Consider the following 22,637-nt stretch of genomic DNA (forward strand, 5'->3'; position numbering starts at 1 on the left):
CTTCCCAGAATAATGTTAATAATACAACACCAACAGTAGACACGCAAATGAATGTTTGTATGCTATGTGCTTTTTTGTATTATCAACATTCTTCCTTTCCGGGTTTCTCAAAGTGTGTCTGTAAAGCATGATATACAGTACTTATTGTGTGACATGTACACTTCTGCTTTATGAGACACAGGTGAAAATGCAACTCTTCACAAAAATGGGAGTCTATTCAACCTGCTATTAAAAACTGTTAGATTTACACTGACAAAAAGTGTTTTTTTTTTTATTCTGTAGGAATAGCAATTGTACTTGCAGCAGTAGTATTGGACATGCACTGGCACTGAGATCATTTCACATTGCTAAGTATGCCCTTACAAACTGAGACACTGATAAGCGCTACATGCTTTACAAATGATATAACTAAACGTACTAAAGGTTGTGTTGTACTTTTCTATATTTTCTCCTTATTACTAATATTAATACAAGCTAACAACTCAAAATTTGAATATAATTAATCTAGAAGTGACAGAGTTTCTGTTTAAGTCACTAGTGTTAACATTTATAGAAATTTTTTCATCACATGAATTACATTTTGAAGTTGATTGCTTTATTTGTGTTTTTTGTTATCTGGGAAACCTCCAAACAGTAGAAGTAATTTGTTTGCATTTGAGGTTTTTTTGTTGATACAATGTGCCTGAATTTCAAATGACAATGAGAATTAAAAGTGGTTCAAGCTAAATTTATATTTAAAAAAAAAAAAAAAAAAAGGGTGGGGCGCGCATGCAAAATTCAGGGAAATGGCAAATTACCATATACATAAGTTATATGCAAAATGAAAAGAAAACACTCTTGTATTGAAAGGCTTTGTTAGTCCCTTCACATTGACAATCTGTTTAGTGGCATTTTGAAATTAGGAAGATTAATTTACCCTTATTTTTATTTACTTAGGTATAACTAGAGATATAGATATAAATATATAGATATATATACATATATGTACATATATATATATAGATATAGATATATATATATATAGATATATATATATATAGATATATATATATATATAGATATAGATATATATAGATATATATATAGATATATATATAGATATATATATAGATATAGATAGATATAGATATATATAGATATATATAGATATAGATATATATAGAGATATATATAGATATAGATATATATAGATATATATTTTGATATAGAGAGATATAGATATATAGGTATATAGATATATATATAGGTATATAGATATAGATATAGATATTATTGTGGTAATAAGTATGTAGTGATCACTACTGTACTAGTGCCATCTCCTTGTAAAGTTTCAGTACAGGTTGGACCTAATTATGCATCTCTCAGCACAGAGACAGCAAATAATGCAGAGTGTTGGCTGCAGTAACTTGGTCAAGAGGAGACATGTATAACTTAAAGTTTAATTTCAAATATGAAATGGCTTTGTAAAGTAAATTCATATATATTCTAACTTTCAAGTATTCTGTGGTAGCTAGAGATAAAATAGGATCACTACCACCCCCACTACAATTAAGATGGAGAGGGTGGACAGCTTTAGATACCTCGGTGCATACACCACCGAAGTCCAAGTACAAAGCAGGTAAAGCAGGATGACAAAATATTTACCATCTCTGGGATTTTAGGCCACACTTCCAGATACTACATAATTTCTATACATCTGCCATTGAAAGTATCCTGACAAGAAATATTTCTCTTTCTGGTTTGCAAGCAGCATGACCACAAGGCTCTGCAGAGAGTGGTACAGATAAGCTGAACACATCACTGCCTAATTTCCAGGATAGCTATATAAGTGATATCAGACCAAAGCCATCCCAACAAACGTCCTCGTCTCTATGCAGCATTCTGGTAAACCGTATTGCTGCCTGAAGACAAGTTCACTGAGACTGAGGAATAGCTACTTTTACACAGTCCATCCGCATCCTAAAAGAGAAGAGTGTCTAGAGTTACATGATGCCCTCTTGCTAAATCTACTATATTATTTATTTATTATATACTTTATAATATTAATATAATGATGTTATTTTATCTTTATATATAATACGCTTCCATGGCTGTTCATTTGTCTGTCTAGGATTTTAAATCACCTGTAGCTTGCATACCTGTTGACCTGGAATTTGGTAAACATATACTACGTGAAGTCTACTATCTGCTTTCGGGGTGTTGATTGACCTCCAAGGTTATTCCTCTTTTTGTTTTTACTTTATTTTATTGTAGAATCAACTCATGCCAGCAGCCAGCAAAGCAGCCTTGCGGTGCATGCTTACAGGCGCCGTTCTCATCCCTACCACCTTTGCCATCACATCCTCTACCTCTTCATATTGTAAATCATTCTTGAGGCAGATTGAAGACTTAAGTGCCAGCTTAAGTGAAAAATTAAAGAAAAAGTACTAAGTAATTGCAACACAAACACTGACTTAATCAGTTTTAATGCAAAAAGATGCAGACGAAAGAAGAGAAGTGGGCCGCTAGGGTGGAGAAAAAAAGAACTGCTTAAAAAGCAGCAAGCACATCAGCCTCTGAGCAAACAAATGCTAAACGTAAAAAGAGTATAAAACTATGAATGCTCAAGTTGAGTGTATTCACTGGACGTTATTGTGCAGTGCACCATTACTGGTATATTAATATTTATAGAGTTGAGAATATGCTGTTTGTTGTCATTTTATATCCTTCTAATTCGTATTCTCCTAATAAAATTTTCTTGGAGATCAGCAAGTAAGCAGTTTATAATTGTATATATTTCATTAAATTTGATTTGAATTTATTCACTGATACATACTTTTTCCACCTTTTGTATGAGGAGGAATGTATTTCACGCCCAGTCTATGTTTTAAATTTTCTATGGACTGACCTTTTAATTCTAGCATTCATTTGGTATTCGTAAAATGCCAAAAGACTGAGCCAAAACTAAGTATGATTAACCAGGGGACAATATTGGACCAAAACAATTGCTGAAGAGTAGAATCAGTGTATTTATAAGTATCGTAAAACTGCTAAAAATGAAATATTACACTACTAAGATGGTCAGCTCAGTATTATATGTAAGTAACAGGTCATTGTATAACCAATCAAGTTTTAGTCCTAAAATATAGCAGGCAGCAATCATACAATATCCATTAGTAATAAATTAATAATTAAAAATTAATTATGAGAGAAGACAAAGTCCACAACTAGGAAATGCCTGATGATATCAGCATTTCCAAAAAATGTTTATTCAAGTAGATGGTAATCCATTGCTGTCCGATCACAGTGTACTGAAGGTGAAAACATGGTTCACAAATAAGCCTCTACCACGTGCTTCTGAGAGCCATAGGTCATCTTTTAGGTCTTTAAAATGCTTCACAATCCTGTCTGTTGGAGTTATAACTGTGTGCAATTACAGTAACAGTCATATTCTATTACATATTAGTATTTTAATATAGATTGTTAGTATGGAAAAAAAAGTACCTGCAGAGTGATGAACCTACCAGTGATACTAAAGTGTTGAAGTAGAGACGAGCACTGGGCTGCTTAGAGTCACAGTTATAAACATAGATAAAAAGAAATATCCAGTGCATACTTGTATAAATAAATATTAAATCCCTGGCAATAAATGGGTAAACAAGAAAATACCATTAATAAACACACAATCATACAAAGATTGGTGGCACGATAAGAGTTCAAGAGAACCAGTAATGCTTTTGTCCATTGTTGTTGTGTGTGCTAAAATAAAGACTTTAGTCTGTCTCATTAATGAATATTTTATTTATATATTGTGACAAATTTTGACCTCTTCTCCTATTTCACCTTTCATTGTAGGCTCCTTACCTTATATATGTGGAGGTGCTAGAATGTGAAAATTTTGAAACTTCTAATGTGCCTGTGAGAATCCCAGAGACACGTATTCGCAGTACTCGTTCAGTGGAAAATCTTCCAGAATGTGGAATTACGCATGAGCAGCGGGCTAGCAGTTTTACCACTGTACCAAATTATGATAATGATGATGAAGCCTGGTCTGTAGATGACATCGGTGAACTGCAGGTTGAGGTGAGCCTCCTTTAGGTTTACAGTATGTAAAAGGTCAAAAAAGTAAATGTGGAAGCAACTTCTAATCTATCTTAAACTTATTAAGTGCTTTCTTCTTCAGTTCTACTTTTGTTTTCATGCTTCTTTGTTGTCGAAGGGTCATTGACTAGGTATTAATTTCTTCATACTTATTGGGACAAGTATTTTAATAAAGTTGAACCTTAAATATAAATTCAATCTTCAGCAGATTTACACATTTAGGGCATCCCTGGACCATGGTTTGACCATTTTAATGTGATGTCCGTTTTTTTTGGCACAGTTATAGCATGCTAGACTAATTTGGTTTATTGGAAGTGTTGGTAAAATGTCTTAAGTGAAGTTTTATAACTTTAGGCAGCTTTTAAATTTCATTTGACCCATTTTTTGTATATTTTCTGCTGTATTTGGTCTGCTTTTAATTTATATTCACTACAGGGAATGGTTTTGCAGTCTATGGCACTACAGCTTTGTTTCACCAAAAGTTTTCCAAATCAAATTCATATTATATCATATTCTAAAGTGCTTAATCCAGACTAAGGTGGAATCTATCCCAGCTAGCACAGGGCGCAAGGAAGGAGCAAACCCTGTACATGGCGCTAGTACATCACAGGGCGAACACACACACCCATACACCAAACAAACTCAACGGCCTGCATGTCTTTTGACAGCCGGATGAAACTGGAGTACCTGAAGGAAACTCATGCATGCCAAATGAAAGGGAAATAAATATGTGTTGGACACCTGACCCTTTCATCTCCAGTCTTTTGTAATTGACACATATATTAAATTTACTTCTGTCTAATGAGCAGTTGCTTTGGATTTGTTATACATGCATTTGAATCTTGGAGAATAAACTCTGTGCCAATGAGAGTGATTAGAGTAAGGAGAACATTATATTATCCTCAAGCCTGATTTTTAGTGTTCATTAATGTATGCAGTTTAATTGGGGAAAATAGTTTTTATTTAATTTAGGTGTTATTTCTTTAAATGAAAGGAAGTCTCTTTCCTTGCTTATAAATATATGTTCAGTTTTCTTGAATGTGTAACTTTTCCTCAGCTCTTATTTCCAGTGTGTGGACTGATCTTTCCATGTCCATCTGGACTGCCCTCAGCCTACCAATATTTCCACCTCTTTATAAAGCTTTAAATCTCCCCCAAGGTTTTTTTGGGTAACAGCAGCTAGTGATGACAGTTAAAAGTTAATTACCTAGGATAGTTTTATAATCTGGTTGTAAAACTATAGTAGGTATTGCATTGTACTTTAAGATATTGTCCTTTGATAACTACTGAAATATAATGTGTGTAAAAAAAGTATTCACCCTGTTGCAAGTTTTTAAAATTTATTGTTATACGGCATTGAAACAAAGTGGGTTTAATTTGGCCTTTTGAGAACATCAACAGAATAAGTCTTTAATGTAAAAGTGAAAACAAATATCTTACAGAGAGATCTAAATTAATTACAAATGTAAAACACAAAATAATTGGACATATAAATATTTTTTCCCTTAAAGTCAATATTTAGTATATGCAACTTTGGTAGCACAGCCTTAAGTCTTTGTGGACAAGCCTTTTTGCTTTGCACATCTGGATAATTCACATTTTTTTCCCATTCCTCTTTGCAGAACTGCAAGTTTTGTATGGTTGCATGAGTGAACAGCCTTTTTCAAGTCCAGCCATCAAGCATCTGGACTCTGACTCAGCAACCTAAGGATATTGTTGTTATAAAGCAATTTCTGACTAGCTTAGGCTTTTTGCTCAGGTCATTTCTTGAAACAAATCTTCTCCCAAGGCACAGGCAACTTGCAGATTGCATCAAGTGTTCTTCCAGGATTTCCCCCTTTTTTTTCTTGCATTCATTTGGCATCTGTTCTCACAAGCTGTTGCATTTAATCTGATATCATCCAAACAGCCCAAATTTTGACCTCATCCGATCGTAGAACCTTCTTCAAGCTGACTTTAGAGTTTCCCATGTGCCTTCTTGCAAACTTTGTGTTTTTTAATATATGCATTTGTATGTGTTACATACTCGTGTGTGTGTGTGTGTGTGTGTGTGTGTGTGTGTGTGTATATATATATATATATATATATATATATATATATATATATATATATATATATATATATATATATATATATATATATCTATATATATATATATATATATATATACATATACAGTACAGGCCAAAAGTTTGGACACACCTCCTCATTCAATGTGTTTTCTTTATTTTCATGACCATTTACAGCACTCTGTCACTCTCCTTCTTGGTCAAATAGCCCTTACACAGCCTGGAGGTGTGTTTTGGGTCATTGTCCTGTTGAAAAATAAATGATCGTCCAACTAACCTGACTTCTTCACAACACAACTGCTGGTCCCAACCCCATTGATAAAACAAGAAATTCCACTAAATAACCCTGATAAGGCACACCTGTGAAGTGAAAACCATTTCAGGTGACTACCTGTTGAAGCTCATTGAGAGAATGCCAAGAGTGTGCAAAGCAGTAATCAGAGCAAAGGGTGGCTATTTTGAAGAAACTAGAATATAAAACATGTTTTCAGTTATTTCACCTTTTTTTTGTTAAGTACATAACTCCACATGTGTTCAATTCATAGTTTTGATGCCTTCAGTGAGAATCTACCAATGTAAATGGTCATGAAAATAAAGAAAACACATTGAATGACGAGGTGTGTCCAAACTTTTGGCCTGTATTATTTTTATATATATATATATATATATATATATATATATATATATATATATATATATATATATATATATATATATATATATATATATATATATATATATATATATATGCAGTAACAATAACAATGGTTTTCTTTTTCCACTTATTTCCAGTTTGTAAAATGAAAATGTCGTTTTTAATGCGCATTTCCAACATCATCCTGCACTGACAAAAACTAGTAGTATTGTAGACATAAGGTTTTTGACGTTACCCATTATATCAACCCTTTGTAAGCTCCATCACTAATGGTTTCTGACCACAAAACCTTTATTGGCATTATGTGTTTTGGGTGGCAACTTATTCTTAATTCACTTGTGTGAAAACCCCTGCGGGTTTTCAGCATGTCTATTGGACAGTGCCATAGTGCTTTCCAAGCCTCTTAAATCTTTAGTTATACCTGTTCTCTCTCTTAGTTGCTCACATGCATACACACAACCTGGTAATGCCTGCCTTCTTGCTTAAAATGACACTGTGCTCACATATGATGGAGTCTTTCAGAGTTCAGTTGCATTGTAAAAGATAGGTGAACTTCAAAAATGGTGGTCTTATTGTAAATGGCAATCATTTTGTCCTGTTTACTCATAAAGGTTTATTTCAGATTGATTGAATTTACTGGCGTGATGTAAAATTCAGTACATCTCGCTAATGAAATATCAGACAAACAGATCTGTTCATTGTAAATCAATTTACTTATATACTGGTAAATATAAACAACAGGAAGAGCTAGCCATGCTCAATCCCTCCAGAAGCTACCCAGCCAAGAACTTGTACTGTACAGCAACAGGAATACCATAAAGATTTTACCAGTTACATTGTCCATGACTTGTCCATGTTGGGTTTACTAACACATTTTTGCACATGACTGAAGCCAAAACTTGCCTGTTATCAAACATAAACTGATTTGTTTTCCCAAAGTATAAAAGAGACAGTCCAGTAAAAAAGAAAATACTGCTGTATTTTGTAGGTATTTCTTACTTTGACATTAGTTTTGCTGTAAACTGTCTCTTGTGATTGTGTCCTAATATACAAGTTAGTGTATGTCCAAGAGCAGGCATTCACAGTACTCAACTGGCATACTTTTGAGGGTTGATACTGCATTTCTAACCATAGTCTTCTACTTCTAAAATGGTCAAATAGTTTTACAAATTTACATTATTAGTTACCCTGGAACTGAATGTGTTTTTAAGTCGTCCAGTTCACTCACTTAAGACTGCCCATCAATTAAAAGGTTGAAGCACGTTATGTTTGCTTTATTTTTATTTTATATAGTGCATTTCATGGAGCATAACAATGTAAGCTGTTACAGCTATTTGCAGAATATCTATGGAAATAAAAATAAAGAGAACTAAAGCATGGCTGAAAGTAGTAAAGAAGCCTATGAATGTGACACAACATTGGAGCCTTTGTTTGAATACATTCAAATGTAAAGTAGTAAACAAGTACAGACCCCTTTTCCTAATTTTGTTTTTTAGCTGCCAGAGGTGCATACCAATAGTTGTGATAATATCTCTCAGTTTTCTGTGGATAGCATAACCAGTCAAGAAAGTAAAGAACCTGTATTCATCGCTGCAGGAGATATCCGGTAAGATGGCTTAGAAACTCTTTTGCATTCATGTAGAACTTTCATTTATTCTGTTCCTGGTTAAATTATACTTTAGGTTTTCCTTGATTTCAGAGAGGTACACAGACAGTTTTACTTAAATTGCAGTGCATCTTATTATATGCTTCATTCATTCATTCATTCTTGAGTTATTTTTTTGCTTGTCAAAACTGGTTAAAACCTTTAGAACACATTGTATTTGGTACAAATGAAGCATTGAATTAGATTTATGTGTAACTAATGCTGAATTAAATATACCTATAATTGGTTGCAGCTTTTAAAACCCAAAAATATCTGTAGATATCCACACTTTTTGTGTTTGTCAGGTTGAAGAAAACATCCATTGGAGTCCAATGGCTGAGGAACCTAAATGTGCAGTTTGTACCAAAGAAGTAACATTTAAAAGTATTAAGAATGGCTGTTTCTTATAACTTTCTGTTTCAGTGGTAATGTAATGTATAATCATGTATACAAAAGTTACTCTAACAATTAATTCTTTGCTGCATGTGTGAAAAGAAAAGGGTGACTTTGACAGTTGAAGTGGAATTTAGCAGAGTAAGAGATATACTGCCCTGTTTCTGAGAGTATTTAAAATATATATGACAAATTTTTATATTTATTATGAAATATATCCCTGTGATACACTGGCATACTATTAGCTGTAGTACTAGCATATTGTGCAGAGACACTGATCACACCAAAGTGTTATACATTGTGATTTCTATATGTGAGTCTGCTGTACAGTATGAAAACAATAGCTAACAAAATGTAGAACTACATTATATTAATCCTGTCACATTCTAGCATTTGTAAATTGCCACTATCGGTTTCCTCCATGCTGTCCCTCAATAAGGAAACCTTATTGCGTAGTATGCCTAGCCACCTTCTGTACTACTTGTTCACCCACGACTTCTCAAACTCTCATTAAATTTGTTGATGACACCAACAAATAGGCCTCATCACCAACAATGATGGGATTGCTTACATTGAAGATATTTTCCTTCTACCACACAATGGTATCAGGACAAGCATCCCTGCCTTCATTTTAGCAAAACTAAGGGACTGGTCAAAGACCCCAACAAGCAGGAAGAAAGCCACAAACCAGTCTGCGTCCGAGAAGATGTTGTAGATAGGGCCAGCCTTACTTTTCTCGGAGTGAGAAATCATTGATGATCTAGAGTTGACACAACACATCTTTGGTATAGTCAAGAAGGTTAAGCAACCTCTCTTCTTCCTTAAACTTCTAAGGAAAGTTTTTTTTTGTCTCCATCTATGCTTGTCATTTTCTTCAGGTTTAAAATACAACCCACACTCACTGGCAGCATTACATCATGGTACAGTACCTGTTCATCTTATTGCCAGAAAACACTGGAGAAGATGGTGAAGTTTGTGCAGAACTTTGCTGGCGCACAGCCAGTCTCTATTCTGGACATAGTGTATGCATCATGTGCTGCCTTAGAAAGTCAAACTGTATTATCAAAGACTTCAGCCATCCTGCACATTTGCCTTTTTTCCCCTGTTTTTTTTTTTACCTTTTTTTAAATCTATAATTAATAAGGTTTTTCCAAACTCTTAATGGCAAATTGTTTGTGTTTGTGTATTTAAGGGGGTGGGAGGGGGTCTCAATTATTACAACTTAGTATTGAAGTGTCCCAATTAGTCTGTTATACAACCAACTCACATGAACATTATTCATCCACATTTTGGCAGCTATTTGGTTAGACAAATGTTTGATTTGTGAAATGAATTAAAACAAAAGTCACTGACCAAATATTTCAACAAATAACACTGATTTGAAGAAAAGTGCACTAATGTCTAATCTGAGATCAAGCAATTGGATCAGACAGGAGCCCTGGTGATGGTAGATTGGGATAAATTATCATAATGTATCTATGTATCTGTATCTATTTTAAGATATGGCTTATATTAAGTCTTATCTTTATGACTAGTAAGCACCTGCGTAACCTTAGATTTAGAAGAGTGTCTTTCCATGTGAATTCAACCAATGGCCCATGGACTAAGCATTCAAAAGTTCTGGAAAAATGACCAGGTATATCCATGTTACTCAGAAGAGACCCTGTTAAAATCAGCACTTCACAAAACTCTGCCAGTTTACCGAGGGGAGGGGGTTTCAAATTTATCTGGCCTCATTTTCTTCATCAAATTTCATCAAAAGTCCATAGCTCAATAACTAAACCACCAATCAGGCTCGGACTTTGCAGGTTGGTACATTAATTGGTATAGTATGTGACAAAATTAAAACAAATGGTCCGGATAACTCTACATGGTCAAAGCAGCCCCTTGAAACTGACCAAAATTGAATTTTAGTTTTTGGCTTAGGTATGTTTAGGCCTCAGAAATGTATATTTGTAACCAACACAGACTTTTGATTTTTTCCCCCTTATTCAGATTATATAGGCTTTCTGAAAAAGCATGAACAGAAAACTGTATCAAGATTTGAGCAGAAGACCTCTCAAATACAAAAAATCATTTTGGATTTCATTTTCAGAGCAACCTAGCAGCATGTGGGAATGTGCAGATAGTTTTTAAAATATTTTTCAATTATTCTCTATTGTCCCTTCTTTCTCAAAGTGCAAACCTTACTTTTTCATGTTTATTTTCCATCCTAAACATAGGCTGAATATGTCATGTGTTGATAATTGTAATCATTGAGTTTTCAATCAGTAAAGTATCAAAAATGTTTTTCTTTTTCATATCAAATTACAATGTCTTATCTCATGTTAATACAATTATCCATGGCCAAAACAGTACCTGGTACTCAAGAATACCACAGTTACATCCCTATAGAAGATGGCAAAATCTGAGTCAGCTGGGTGTCTAGTGAAGACAGTCAGTTAACCGTTTGAATATTCACTACTGAAGCAGCAGCAACTGCCTGCCCCCTGATGGTCACACTCCTGATGAATCAGATGCGTCCCTCACATTAGACCAGTGTCTTATTGGAGGCTGTGTTGGGTGCATGTATGATGAAAGATGTCGTATTGGTGTGATTCGTGGTGAGAGTGAACCATAGTCAGACATCCTTATATGTTTCATGCATCCAAACTATCCTGCACAGTCTTTCCACTGGCCACCTATAGACAATATGGGTTTCATTACAGTGTGTCATTGCACTTCTTACTGCACCTACAACAATCATTGAGAGGTAGTGCCATCTTGATCTCAAAGACAAAGATGACCTACACTCTTCAGTTCAATTGAAATAGAAATTAAATGGATTATAATCTTGCTGCTGCAACACCAAGATGTTAACATTTCATAATAGCTAGTGTTGTATTTAATGACCATTCAAGCAGCTGTTGTTCATTTGTTGTGCCTTTGGTGATGTTTTTTTTTTTTTTTTTTATATAATTAATCCTATACCAAAGTTAGTGATGAACTTGATAATTATCATTACTGACAGATGGTGAATTTAACCAGTATTTAGAATGAAAATTAAAAATGAATGATTCACATAAAAAAGTAAGGTTTGTTTTTGAGAAAGAAGGGACCATGTAGGATACAAGAAAAATAATTTTAAAAATGTCTGGGCGTTCCCACAGTGCATTAAGCTGGTCTGAAAATTAGACCCAAAATTAATTTTTTAACATTTGAGAAGTCTTCTGGTCAAACACTGATGCAGTTTCTTGTTTGTTTATAACCTTTTGAAAAGCCCTGTGCATGTATCTAAACATTTCAACAGGCTGTATCAGAAGTATGCTTTCTGAAAGTCTAAACACAGCAAAACCAAAGACGCAAAATATTTTTTTTTTCATTTTTTTAAGGTCTGCTCTTACCAAGTGGTGTCATTTGAACCAAGCATTTTGATTTTGTTACGTACTATACCAATAAAGATATAAGTATTCAAAATTTAGCCTGCCAGGTGGTTTAGTTCTTGTATAGGAAAAAGGAATTAATAACTGTCCTCCCTGTGTGGAGTTTGCATGTTCTCCCCGTGTCTGCGTGGGTTTCCTCTGGGCGCGCCGGTTTCCTCCCACAGTCCAAAGACATGCTGGTTAGGTGGATTGGCGATTCTAAATTGGCCCTAGTGTGTGCTTGGTGTGTTTGTGTGCGTCCTGCGGTGGGTTGGCACCCTGCCCAGGATTGGATCCTGCCTTGTGCCCTGTGTTGGCTGGGAATGGCTTCAGCAGAACCCCCGTGACCCTGTATTCGGATTCAGCGGGTTAGAAAATGGATGGATGGATGGAATTAATAACTTGTGTAATTCGTTAAAAAAGATGCTGAAGAAGGGGATGCCAAATTAAGCAATTAAAATTGTTATTAGTTTATTCCAGATGTGAAATGGAAGAAAAAGCAACAACAAATAAATAAAAACACACTAAACATCTGAGCGGCTGCTGCAGCTGAAGGCAGGAGAAGATGTGTGAATTGCAGCTCAGATACCCCAATCTATTGCGCAAAATATGCAGAAATTGTTTCAAGGACTGGCATGGAAAATAATTCTGAAAGAGTAGTTTTATGCATAGAAAGTTAAAAATTGTTTACTTGTTGCTTCAAAGTGATATAAAGTGTTTGTGTGTGTGTATATTTTTTTCTCTCTTTTTTTTGAGATATTATTCATGTGCAAGTTTCCAAAAAGGGACACAATGTTCCCAAACGAGGAACACCTTGTGCCAAGCAGAATAAGTTTGCAATGCTATGAGATGTGACATCTAAACTTGATACAGTGATAGCTGACAGATTGAGAGATTGGGAGCATTCACTCATATAGCACGTTTCCGCACCCACCATACAACGAACCATCTCAGGATTCCAAATTAGGACCCAAGCGTAGCCATGCAATGGTGAAACCTCAGCACCACACTGGTTCGAATGGAATGGAACAGTGTGAAGTTTTTTACAGTGGCTGGAGTACCAATCCTGTGACCAACTCCCGAGTTTTCTCTGCAAATTGGAGGACCTGCTTGCAGGGTTGGATGCAGGTTAACGTCATACCTATGATGGAGAAATTGCAGGTTTAGGGCCTTGCTCAAGGGCCCAACAGAGTGTAATTACTTCTGGCATTTACAGGATTTGAACCAGCAACTTTCCCTAGCCTCAGAGCCACCACTCCAGTGACAGATTGGATCACAAAAAATTGATTCCAGGGTTGTGATTCAGAAAATGTCTTTGTCATATACTGTAAAATCCAGCCTTTTGGACAGAAATCCTTGAAACCCATTTTTTTTTTTTTTTTTTTTAATTTAGTTGATATTTGTGTAAAGAGAGATTTTTAATCATATGAATATCTTCTTTTAAATATTTGGAGTGTTGCACTCACTACTTTTCAGTCATTTGTAGCTCTTTTATTAAATAAGTTGAATAATAGCCATTTATTTGGATATGTAATTTAGGGGCAGTAATACCAAAAACCCCTTCACGTTGGTCATTGCATATTAATATTGTGCTTTCAAACATTTCTTACTCTAAGAAAGTAAGACTAAAGTACCTATAACCTGTAAGATAAGGAAGTGTATTTTGCTTTTTGAAGCAAAAAAAGTGGTGACTAATTTTCAGCTTCAGTTCATCATATGCTACTACTACGGAGTCAGAATGTTTACAAAACAGGATAAACTGTGCAGCCATTAACTGGGATTTCATTGCTGAGAATTCTTTTGCTTTTCCACTTTTTGAATAGTTACAATTTTGTGCATTTCAATGATAAAGAATGTATGGTTTTATTTCACAGTTGCTTTGTAAGCTTTAGATTAATGTGAAGTGAGTCTGTTGGATAGTTGCATAGGATTTGTTTAAAAAGTAATTAAACTAGGAACACCTCTTCATAATTTATCATAACCCCCCATTTCCTGTACTGTGTTTATATGGGAGGTGTATTTTTACCTAAACATTTCTTTTGGTTTCTTACTGGAAGCCATTTTGATATTTAAAACAAAAGGGCTTCCAAAAGATTCATATTTTGCTGTTTCTTTATATTATTAAGCCGACGGCTGTCTGAGCAGCTAGCTCATACTCCCACAACTTTCAGACGGGACCCTGAAGATCCTTCGGCTGTTGCCCTAAAAGAACCCTGGCAAGAGAAAGTCCGGTAAGAATCTAATTGTTTTTGGAAAAGGCTGACTGTGTTACATAGTTGTCATTTCAATGTTTGATATATTAGCCAGAGGTGCTATTAATGAATCCCCCCTTATCAATGTAATGGGATTTTGAAAAACGATATATTAATAATCCAAATTGTTCTAATTATGGAAAGTGTAATGCACAATACATTTTCAACACGTTTATGAACGTGTTGAAGTTAAGATTGCTTAAAAGAGAAAAGTTAATGCAGTATATTTTTATTAGCTTTATTAATGTACGGTGAGTCCCTTAGAACTTCTAGAACAGCATGACAACATATTAGTCCACTTCCTTTGACCTCTGTCATTTCCTATTGCTTCCTCTTTAGCAGTTTTTCAAGAAACTTGTTACTGTGGCTGATTTTATGCCTAACCTTTCTAACCCAAGTGCTTCATTTAAGTTACTGAATTTTGGGGTTTAAGTCGTATTTATTCGGCACAGAAGCTTCTAAGTGTTTTGGCATGTCTAAATGTAGGATGAGGCAACCTGTGAGTATTTTATTGTAGATCCAGTTTTGAAACTTTCTGTACAATTAATTAGTGAACCATGATTGTTTTGGTTTGTGGTGACTTGAATATTCCAGTTCACATTCTAGATATCTGAATTTATGCTTGCCCACAAGTATCCTGCTTAATCAATCTTCTTCTTATTCTTGGTAGACGAATTAGGGAGGGCTCCCCATATGGTCATCTCCCTAACTGGCGCTTACTCTCTGTGATTGTCAAATGTGGGGATGATTTGCGGCAGGAACTCCTTGCCTTTCAAGTTCTAAAACAGTTATTGGTAAGCTTTTCTTTCTTATCTTATCTCATTTCAATACTTAAATCCTAGAGGGTTGTATATAATTTAACATGCTTGAATTTTAGTGAGTCTTTGATTCAGTTTTAGAACTCTGTGTACTTTTCTTTTTTTATTTATTACACTAATATTTACTATTAACAAATTGTGTATCACAAAATTGGAATGTAAATTTTTCAAAAACATTTTGTGTACTTTTTATATATCTTATAGTGATCTGGCCTTTACATCTAAACTTTAGTACTGCATAAGTCAGAGGTTGGGATTTATGTTAACAGAAGCATATGTTTTGGACATAGTGGTATATTTGTTTTCTAATTTTGGTAAGTGAACCATTTCACATGGAATTAATATTTTACTGAGCTAATTTCAGCTTCTTCATTTAGGTTTTCCCATTAAACCATTTGTGCATAACTGTCCAGCATCTCTCTCTTTTTGCATGCATTTAACCACTGATGCCAGGCAATGCTGTTCAAACTGGTTAATCCGAAATGTGAGAGACTGGGTGTACGTTTGTAATAAGCTGAGATATAATTGTGTGTATGGTGTACAGCGTTTAAAAATGGCAGCTTTCCAGCAAACTGTTCAGAGAGTGTTGATCAAAACATTGGTCTTCTTCCCTCACAACTAATGAAAGCACGAAAAGTTTTCAGGATTCATCTCAGTCAGTCAGAATTTTTTTTATTGGTTAAGAACAGCACTGCAAAGAACATCCTATTCCTTTTAGAATCATAATTGTGTGAATAAAATTAACATGGAATAAGATAGTGAGGCAGACATCTAGTATGCACAGCTTTATCATCATATATTGATTGGTACCTCTGGTAAAAATGAGTGAAAAATCTTATTTATATATATAAAAAAAATCACTTTTTGATGAATTACCTTAATCTCACGCTGAATAAATGGGAGAATCTAACCTTTAACTGAAGTACATTTATTCTGAGAGAAAATAATTCTTTATAAAGCAAAATCACACATGCCACTATTACTGTATTGGTACCCACTACTTTGTACAGTCTCCCTTTGCAAATAAAGCACCACCAAGTCTTCTCCTGTAACATCTTATAAGGTTGGGGAATATAGAGAAGGGAATCTGAGACCATTCCTCTTTACAGAATTTCTACAGATAATCCAGGGTTTTATGTTCTGTCTGGTACACTTTCCTCTTCAGCTTGCCCCACCGGTGTTCAGTAGGATTTAGATCAAGGGATTGAAATGGCCATGGAATAAGCTTGATTTTGTGATCCTTTAACCATTTTTGTGTTGCCTTGAACATAAGTTTTGGGTAATTGCCCTGCTGGAAGATCCAGTGACTACCCAGTTTTAGTATCTTGGAACAGGCAGCCAAATTTAAGCTTAAAATCATGTGGAATTTCATTTCATAGACTCTATGATTTCATGTACCCTAACAAGGTTCAAAGGGCCTTTGTAGGAAAGCTACAAAAGGTCACAGAACGTCCACCATATTTGACAGTGGGGATCAGGTTCTTTTCAGTATAGCCATCCGTCTTTTTATGCCAAAAAGCTAAAGTTTAATTTTCTCTGACTATAGAACAAGAATTACTGCATGAAAGTTCCAGTAGCATTTAGCAAATTATAGGCACTTGAGTTTTGAGTTTGTGGCTTAGAAATTAAGAACATGCCATTTCTGTATTTGTGGAAACTTTTTGAAAATGTATTTTGACCAACCCAATATATAATGCAAGATGTGAATACACAGTGCCTTTTTAAGCCAAGAATCTGCCCCTTTTAAATAGGTACTATATTTCTGATGTTGTGTACTGATGTGCATTATACAGAATTTAACTACAAGCTGGAAAGAAAAGTAGCAGCTGCTATATTAGTCAAGGTTATGTCTTGGAAATTCGGTAGATTAAGTAGGTTGTTTACTCTGCATCAATTAATTAATTGTTTTGCATAGAATGCCCTTCAGGGGATGGACTGGAATAAAAATAAAATCAGCCTGAATTTCTGTTGAGACCCATGACTCCTGGTCATACACCAACCCCAACCTGCACTGCACATACACATAACATTCCCATATTGATTTGTAAGTAAAAGTAGTACAGTATAAGGACTAACATAAAATTGCAGGCTGTACAGCTGCTGTACCATTCTCCTCCTTCATCTTCTTTTGGCTGCTCCTGTTAGGGGTGGCCACGGCAGATCGTCGTCTTCCATATCTTTCTGTCCTCTGCATCTTGTTCTGTCACACCCATCACCAGCATGTCCTTTCTCAGCACATCCATACTTTCCTCTTCTCCTCCTGCCTCCGGACAAGTCTCTCCCGTCTTCTTCTCTTTCTTCTTCTTTGGCCAACAGTAGCCCAATTTCTGCCAGCACCCTGTTGGCTAACAGTACTGGTGGCAGTTGTTAACCCGGGGCTCGACCGATCCGGTATGGAAATTTGTATTGTTGTCCGCATATTGATTTGGCAAAATTTTACACCGGATGCCCTTCCTGACCTAACCCTCCCCCATTTATCTGGGCTTATGACCGGCACGAAGAAACACACAAGTTTGTTCATCCCCTGTGGCTGGGTTAGCTTCTGTACCATTCTCCTAACTCTCACTAACTACACTCTGCTGTTGCTGAACTTAGCAGAACCCTGAAATAAAATAGGAATATACAAAGGTTAATACAGGGTGGTTAATGTATATTACAGAGGGCTGCAGTGATAGTGCTTCCTATTAAAAGTAGTCCTTCAGAATGAGGAACAGATAGTAGTCATGCCGAGTGATGTTTAGGGAATGGGTTGTTGCAGAATTTCTTTGAATCCGTAGCAGGTTGAGTGTGAGGCATTCTTGTGAAGCTCAAGCAGGATAGTTAACTACTTTAATCATCTCTGTTCTCAGAGTGACCGTTGCAAACACAAATGTGAATCAGCATAATATCAGTTGGTTTTGTGGCTGTTTTGCAGCATGTAATCAATATGGACTGCAACTCAACCTCATTTAGAAAGAAAGAAAAAAAAAAGCTTCCAGTTATCTTGCTGGTAATGGGTTGAATCATCCATTTCTTTGGTGACTCACAATGCCTCAATTATTTTGATTGTTGTTTGAACTATGTTTGAATGTATTAGATTCACATTCTCCTTGGAACACTGGGTGTAGTGATGCTTTATTTCAGAAGACAACATGCTCGGTACCCAACATTCCCAGACTTTGCTCATGTTTAATGTAGAATGGATTCATCTGGCTCATTTCTACTTCCAATATTGTCCACCTCACACGCTGTCACTTTTTGATTAACCTGTAACAATTGCTTCATGGTGGTGACATTTTCTTCTATTGTAGATGTCAAAAGCCCAGCCTTTCCTTGGGTCATATTCAAGAGAGAGCCTCCCATGATTGAATTTGGCAGCCTGTCTCTTGACTGGCATTTGAATACACTGGCGTTAGTATATGTTGACATTGCAAAAACAAATGTCTAAAAAATATTATTTTCTAGTGTTAACATTTGAATGATGGCACAATAATTGATTTTTTTGTTTTATATATCCATCCATATTTGTTGTGGGACAGGAAACATACACTGTGAACCACAAATGTTACAAACCTGCAATTTACATATTTTAATACAAGTCTTTGACCAAAGTTAGCATCATAGTAAAGTAATTTTGGATTCGAGTCAAATATTTTAATCACTTTTTATGCATATATTGAATTGTTAGCTGTTTCTTTAGTAGTAAAAGAGCAATTTTTGTGATTTTCTTTTCTTTTCTGCATAGGCAATCTGGGAACAAGAAAGAGTTCCACTTTGGATCAAGCCTTACAAGATCCTAGTCATTTCATCAGACAGTGGAATGATTGAGCCTGTAGTGAATGCTGTATCGATCCACCAGGTCAAAAAACAGTCTCAGCTTTCTCTTTTGGACTATTTCCTCCAAGAACATGGAAACTATACCACGGAGGCTTTTCTTACTGCTCAAAGAAACTTTGTTCAAAGTTGTGCAGGTTATTGCTTGGTGTGCTACCTTCTTCAGGTTAAAGACAGGTAATAGAAATTATACTATTGGTCTTAAGATTGTGTTTTTTTTAAGGTAATAATTTGGTTTGTATAATGTGTGAGAAAGCAAGGTAGGTAGCAATCGTGGATTAAAAATTGACTATGTATAGAAAACAGTGTACCAGCTCCTTAGTTTGCAGAAGATCAAGTCCAAAGATAGTGACATTTTAACAAAAAGCATAGTATACAAAAACATCACAGAATAAACTTACAGTATGTTAATTGAATATGGCCTGTCCTTAGCATATGTTCAAAAATGTGAAAACTATATATTTTGTAAGCTGTTGCGAGTCAAGTAATTATTTGACCCACTAAAAATGATTCTCTCCTTGTGAAAGAAGCACTCTTGTAAATCAGTTTTGCTTAAATGTTTACATATTACTGATTGATCCTGCATTCATAAGCTGTACCAGTTTGTTACCATATCTCACTTCCTATCTTCCCACATTATTTTCTGTATATGCATTATCATCTGCTGCTTTGAGAGAGAGAAAGAGATTAGGAGCACACACTGATACAGTGCATTGCTGTAACCACCAAACAACAAACCAACTCAGGATCCAGATTAGGACCCGAGTGCAGCCATGCAATGGGTGATACCTCAGCACCACACTCGTTCAGATGTAGTGGAACAGTGTGAGGTGGTGTTATGGTGGCTGGAGTGCCAATTCTGCCACCAACCCCCCGGTTTTTCCCTGCAGGTTGGATGCAGATTTACGTCATACCCAGGACGACTGCTACTTTGGAAGAAATATAATTCTCTCATTCTTAATTTACTACCTGGTTTGCTGTAGTATTTCTTGAAAATAATGCAGGCCAAACTGTTTAAATATTCGGCCACTCCAAATAATACCATCCTGCAACATTCCATTTCTGGCCTGGTTTTTAATTTTGCATTACGTCTCAGTTTAGGGAAATTTCATTTCTAAGAATTCTCTCATTTAGTGGTACTAGTGTGCAGAATTTTGGCTTTAATGCTGACGATTTTGGTGCCCATACATATGTATGTATGTTTGTAATATTGAGTATTTTTTGTAAAATTTTTATTTCTGGAATCTGTTTATGGTGTCATTCACAATGTCCATGTCCAGTCTCTTAAGTTTGCACTGTTTGTGTGTTCAGTTAAAAGGCAGGACAGAGTTTGAAACTTTCAAGGTAATTTACAGAAATGTACAGGAGATTGTATTGCTTTTAAAGCCTGTTTTGTGTTTTATTGTTCTAAAACTAATTTTTTTGATTGTTTCACATTTTTTTCCAAAAATCATTTTTGTTCAGTGTTCAAAGAATGCACTTTATTGCAATACATGTATTACATGTGTATATACGTACATACATTGTATAGCAACACATATTGTATGAAGTAAGTATGTCATCTCAGGCCTAGAAATGATACTGTCACGCTTGGGTCACAGATTTTGTACAGAGACACAGGAGGTTGTAGAAAACAGGAATTTTATTCAAACACTGCAAACAACCATTTGTTTCTTTTTCAAGAGCTTAAACGTGCTCCATGACAAGTCAGAGATGTTAGGAGCAGAGAATGTCAGAGGGAGAGAGATAAAAGCAAAAGAATCAATTCCAAAACTGACAGGCGCTGCACAAGGCTTTTAAGTTAGCAGAGTACCGCGTGAGAGGTTTATCACGCGTTACAGCGCAAGTGAGAAGGGTAAGGAGCAGTGTGATGGTAGACTGTGTTTCAGGGGTATTCCCAGGGGTGTCTTTGTCCTCTTGGGGTGTGATCACCCTTCCAGCTTACAATACACTGTATATGGGGTAAGGTTCTGGGGGTGGGCTGCAAAAATGCACCTTGCCTCAGGTGGTATAATTTAACGCACTGGCCGTGGTGAAATGACTTTGTGCCACCAACAATATTGCAGCAAATATGACTCACATCCATCTACATTATTTTGTCAATGCATGTGACTTTTTCAGTGAACAAAATTGCAAAGTAATTATATGATGGTTTTGCTACAGTATGAGAACACCAATGAGGAAGTGAAATTGCTGAGATAAAAGGCAAAATGCACAGAAGCATAACTGTAGCAGTCCATTTTGACATATATCACGGATCTGACTTTCACAGTCACAAAGTTGCTTCTTTAAAAAATCCTGACTTTGGCACTTTAATTAATTAGGTTAAGACATAAGTTTGCAGCCTAGAGAGAAATATGGAAGTATTTTGTAATATGTTCTTAAGTCATTTCTTTCTACTATTAATGCTACAGGAAAGCGCCTTGTGCAGCCAAGTCGAACTACTTCTGTATGATTTGTATCTTGTTCAGATCTTTCAGGCTGATCTTATCATCGGACTGTCATTTAGAAGTTTAACAAAAAACTATTCTTTATTCTATGTTTTAAAGACTCTATTTCTCGTAATGTATTTATCTTTTGTATATTGTTTATTCATTATTATTCTTATCTAATTTTTTTTTTGCATGTAACTACTTATTTGTCATGTTGTAAAGCACTTTTGAGCTACATCCTTTGTGTGAAATTGTGCTTTAGAACTAAATGTTGTTGGGGATGTGCAATTATCTCATCCACAGTCATTTTATCTTTTTACATTTTTGGCAAAATCTTTTCTTCCTTACATTTTCCAGAGGTTTCTTTGTTCTGCAGGAGCCAGCCTTATAAATTTTGTTCAGTTAAGAATCTTCTTGCCTTGTCATATTCTAAAAACCCATATTTTGGACTCTTTGTGGCATTGAAAATGACCACCTATTACTGCTGATGCTAGATAACACCTTGGGCTGCTATTTCTTTACCTCCGATCTTATCTTTAAATGCCAGCTATTTCTGTGCTGGATTAAGTAGAACCTACAAGTCTTGCATGTGCTCCATCTACTCGATTTATCTAAAGACAACTGCCTTTTGTGACCAATCGGCCCTTTACAGCCTTACAGTTTAGTGGGATCTCTTCTTGACAGATCCTCATTAAATCTTTTTCTCCAGAAAAATTAGGATGCACTATGGCATCACAAACACACTAGTGAGCTACACTTTTTTGCCTTGAATGAATGAAAGCCCCTGTTACAATTTTGGAAACCGTTAGAAACAAATTTTCATTTTCACAGCTTGTTAAACTTGTATTTCTCTCTATTATATAAAAAAATCTTGGAACGAGACCAGACTTTTTCGGAGAGATAATTTCAAGTCCTGCGAGATGAGACTTTGCAAGGTTCAAGCAGGGGCGGCAATAAAAGATAAACAGTAGAAGGAGAAAAGACAAAGAGTAGAAGACAAAGTAGAACATCGTACTTACAAGTAATAAAATTCAAAAGTCTCAAAAAACTGATAGTAAAGATCGCATTAGTGCAAACAA

The 22,637-nt window shown here is 35.4% G+C and overlaps 1 protein-coding gene across 3 annotated transcripts in view; it reads left to right on the forward strand.

Annotated features, from left to right (window-relative positions):
• Nucleotides 1-22,637, forward strand: part of pi4kb (phosphatidylinositol 4-kinase, catalytic, beta) — a 106,721-nt gene that overhangs the window by 76,825 nt on the left and 7,259 nt on the right. For all 3 annotated transcript variants that reach the window (XM_039750357.1, XM_039750372.1, XM_039750364.1), the window contains 5 exons: nucleotides 3,835-4,062; nucleotides 8,301-8,410; nucleotides 14,370-14,474; nucleotides 15,166-15,289; nucleotides 19,038-19,303. In XM_039750357.1, the coding sequence (XP_039606291.1) occupies nucleotides 3,835-4,062; nucleotides 8,301-8,410; nucleotides 14,370-14,474; nucleotides 15,166-15,289; nucleotides 19,038-19,303 (833 nt within the window). The remainder of the gene's footprint in view (nucleotides 1-3,834; nucleotides 4,063-8,300; nucleotides 8,411-14,369; nucleotides 14,475-15,165; nucleotides 15,290-19,037; nucleotides 19,304-22,637) is intronic.

The sequence above is a fragment of the Polypterus senegalus genome, chromosome 1 (genome assembly GCF_016835505.1).
Source record: "Polypterus senegalus isolate Bchr_013 chromosome 1, ASM1683550v1, whole genome shotgun sequence".
In the NCBI taxonomy this organism is placed as follows: Eukaryota; Metazoa; Chordata; class Cladistia; order Polypteriformes; family Polypteridae; genus Polypterus; species Polypterus senegalus.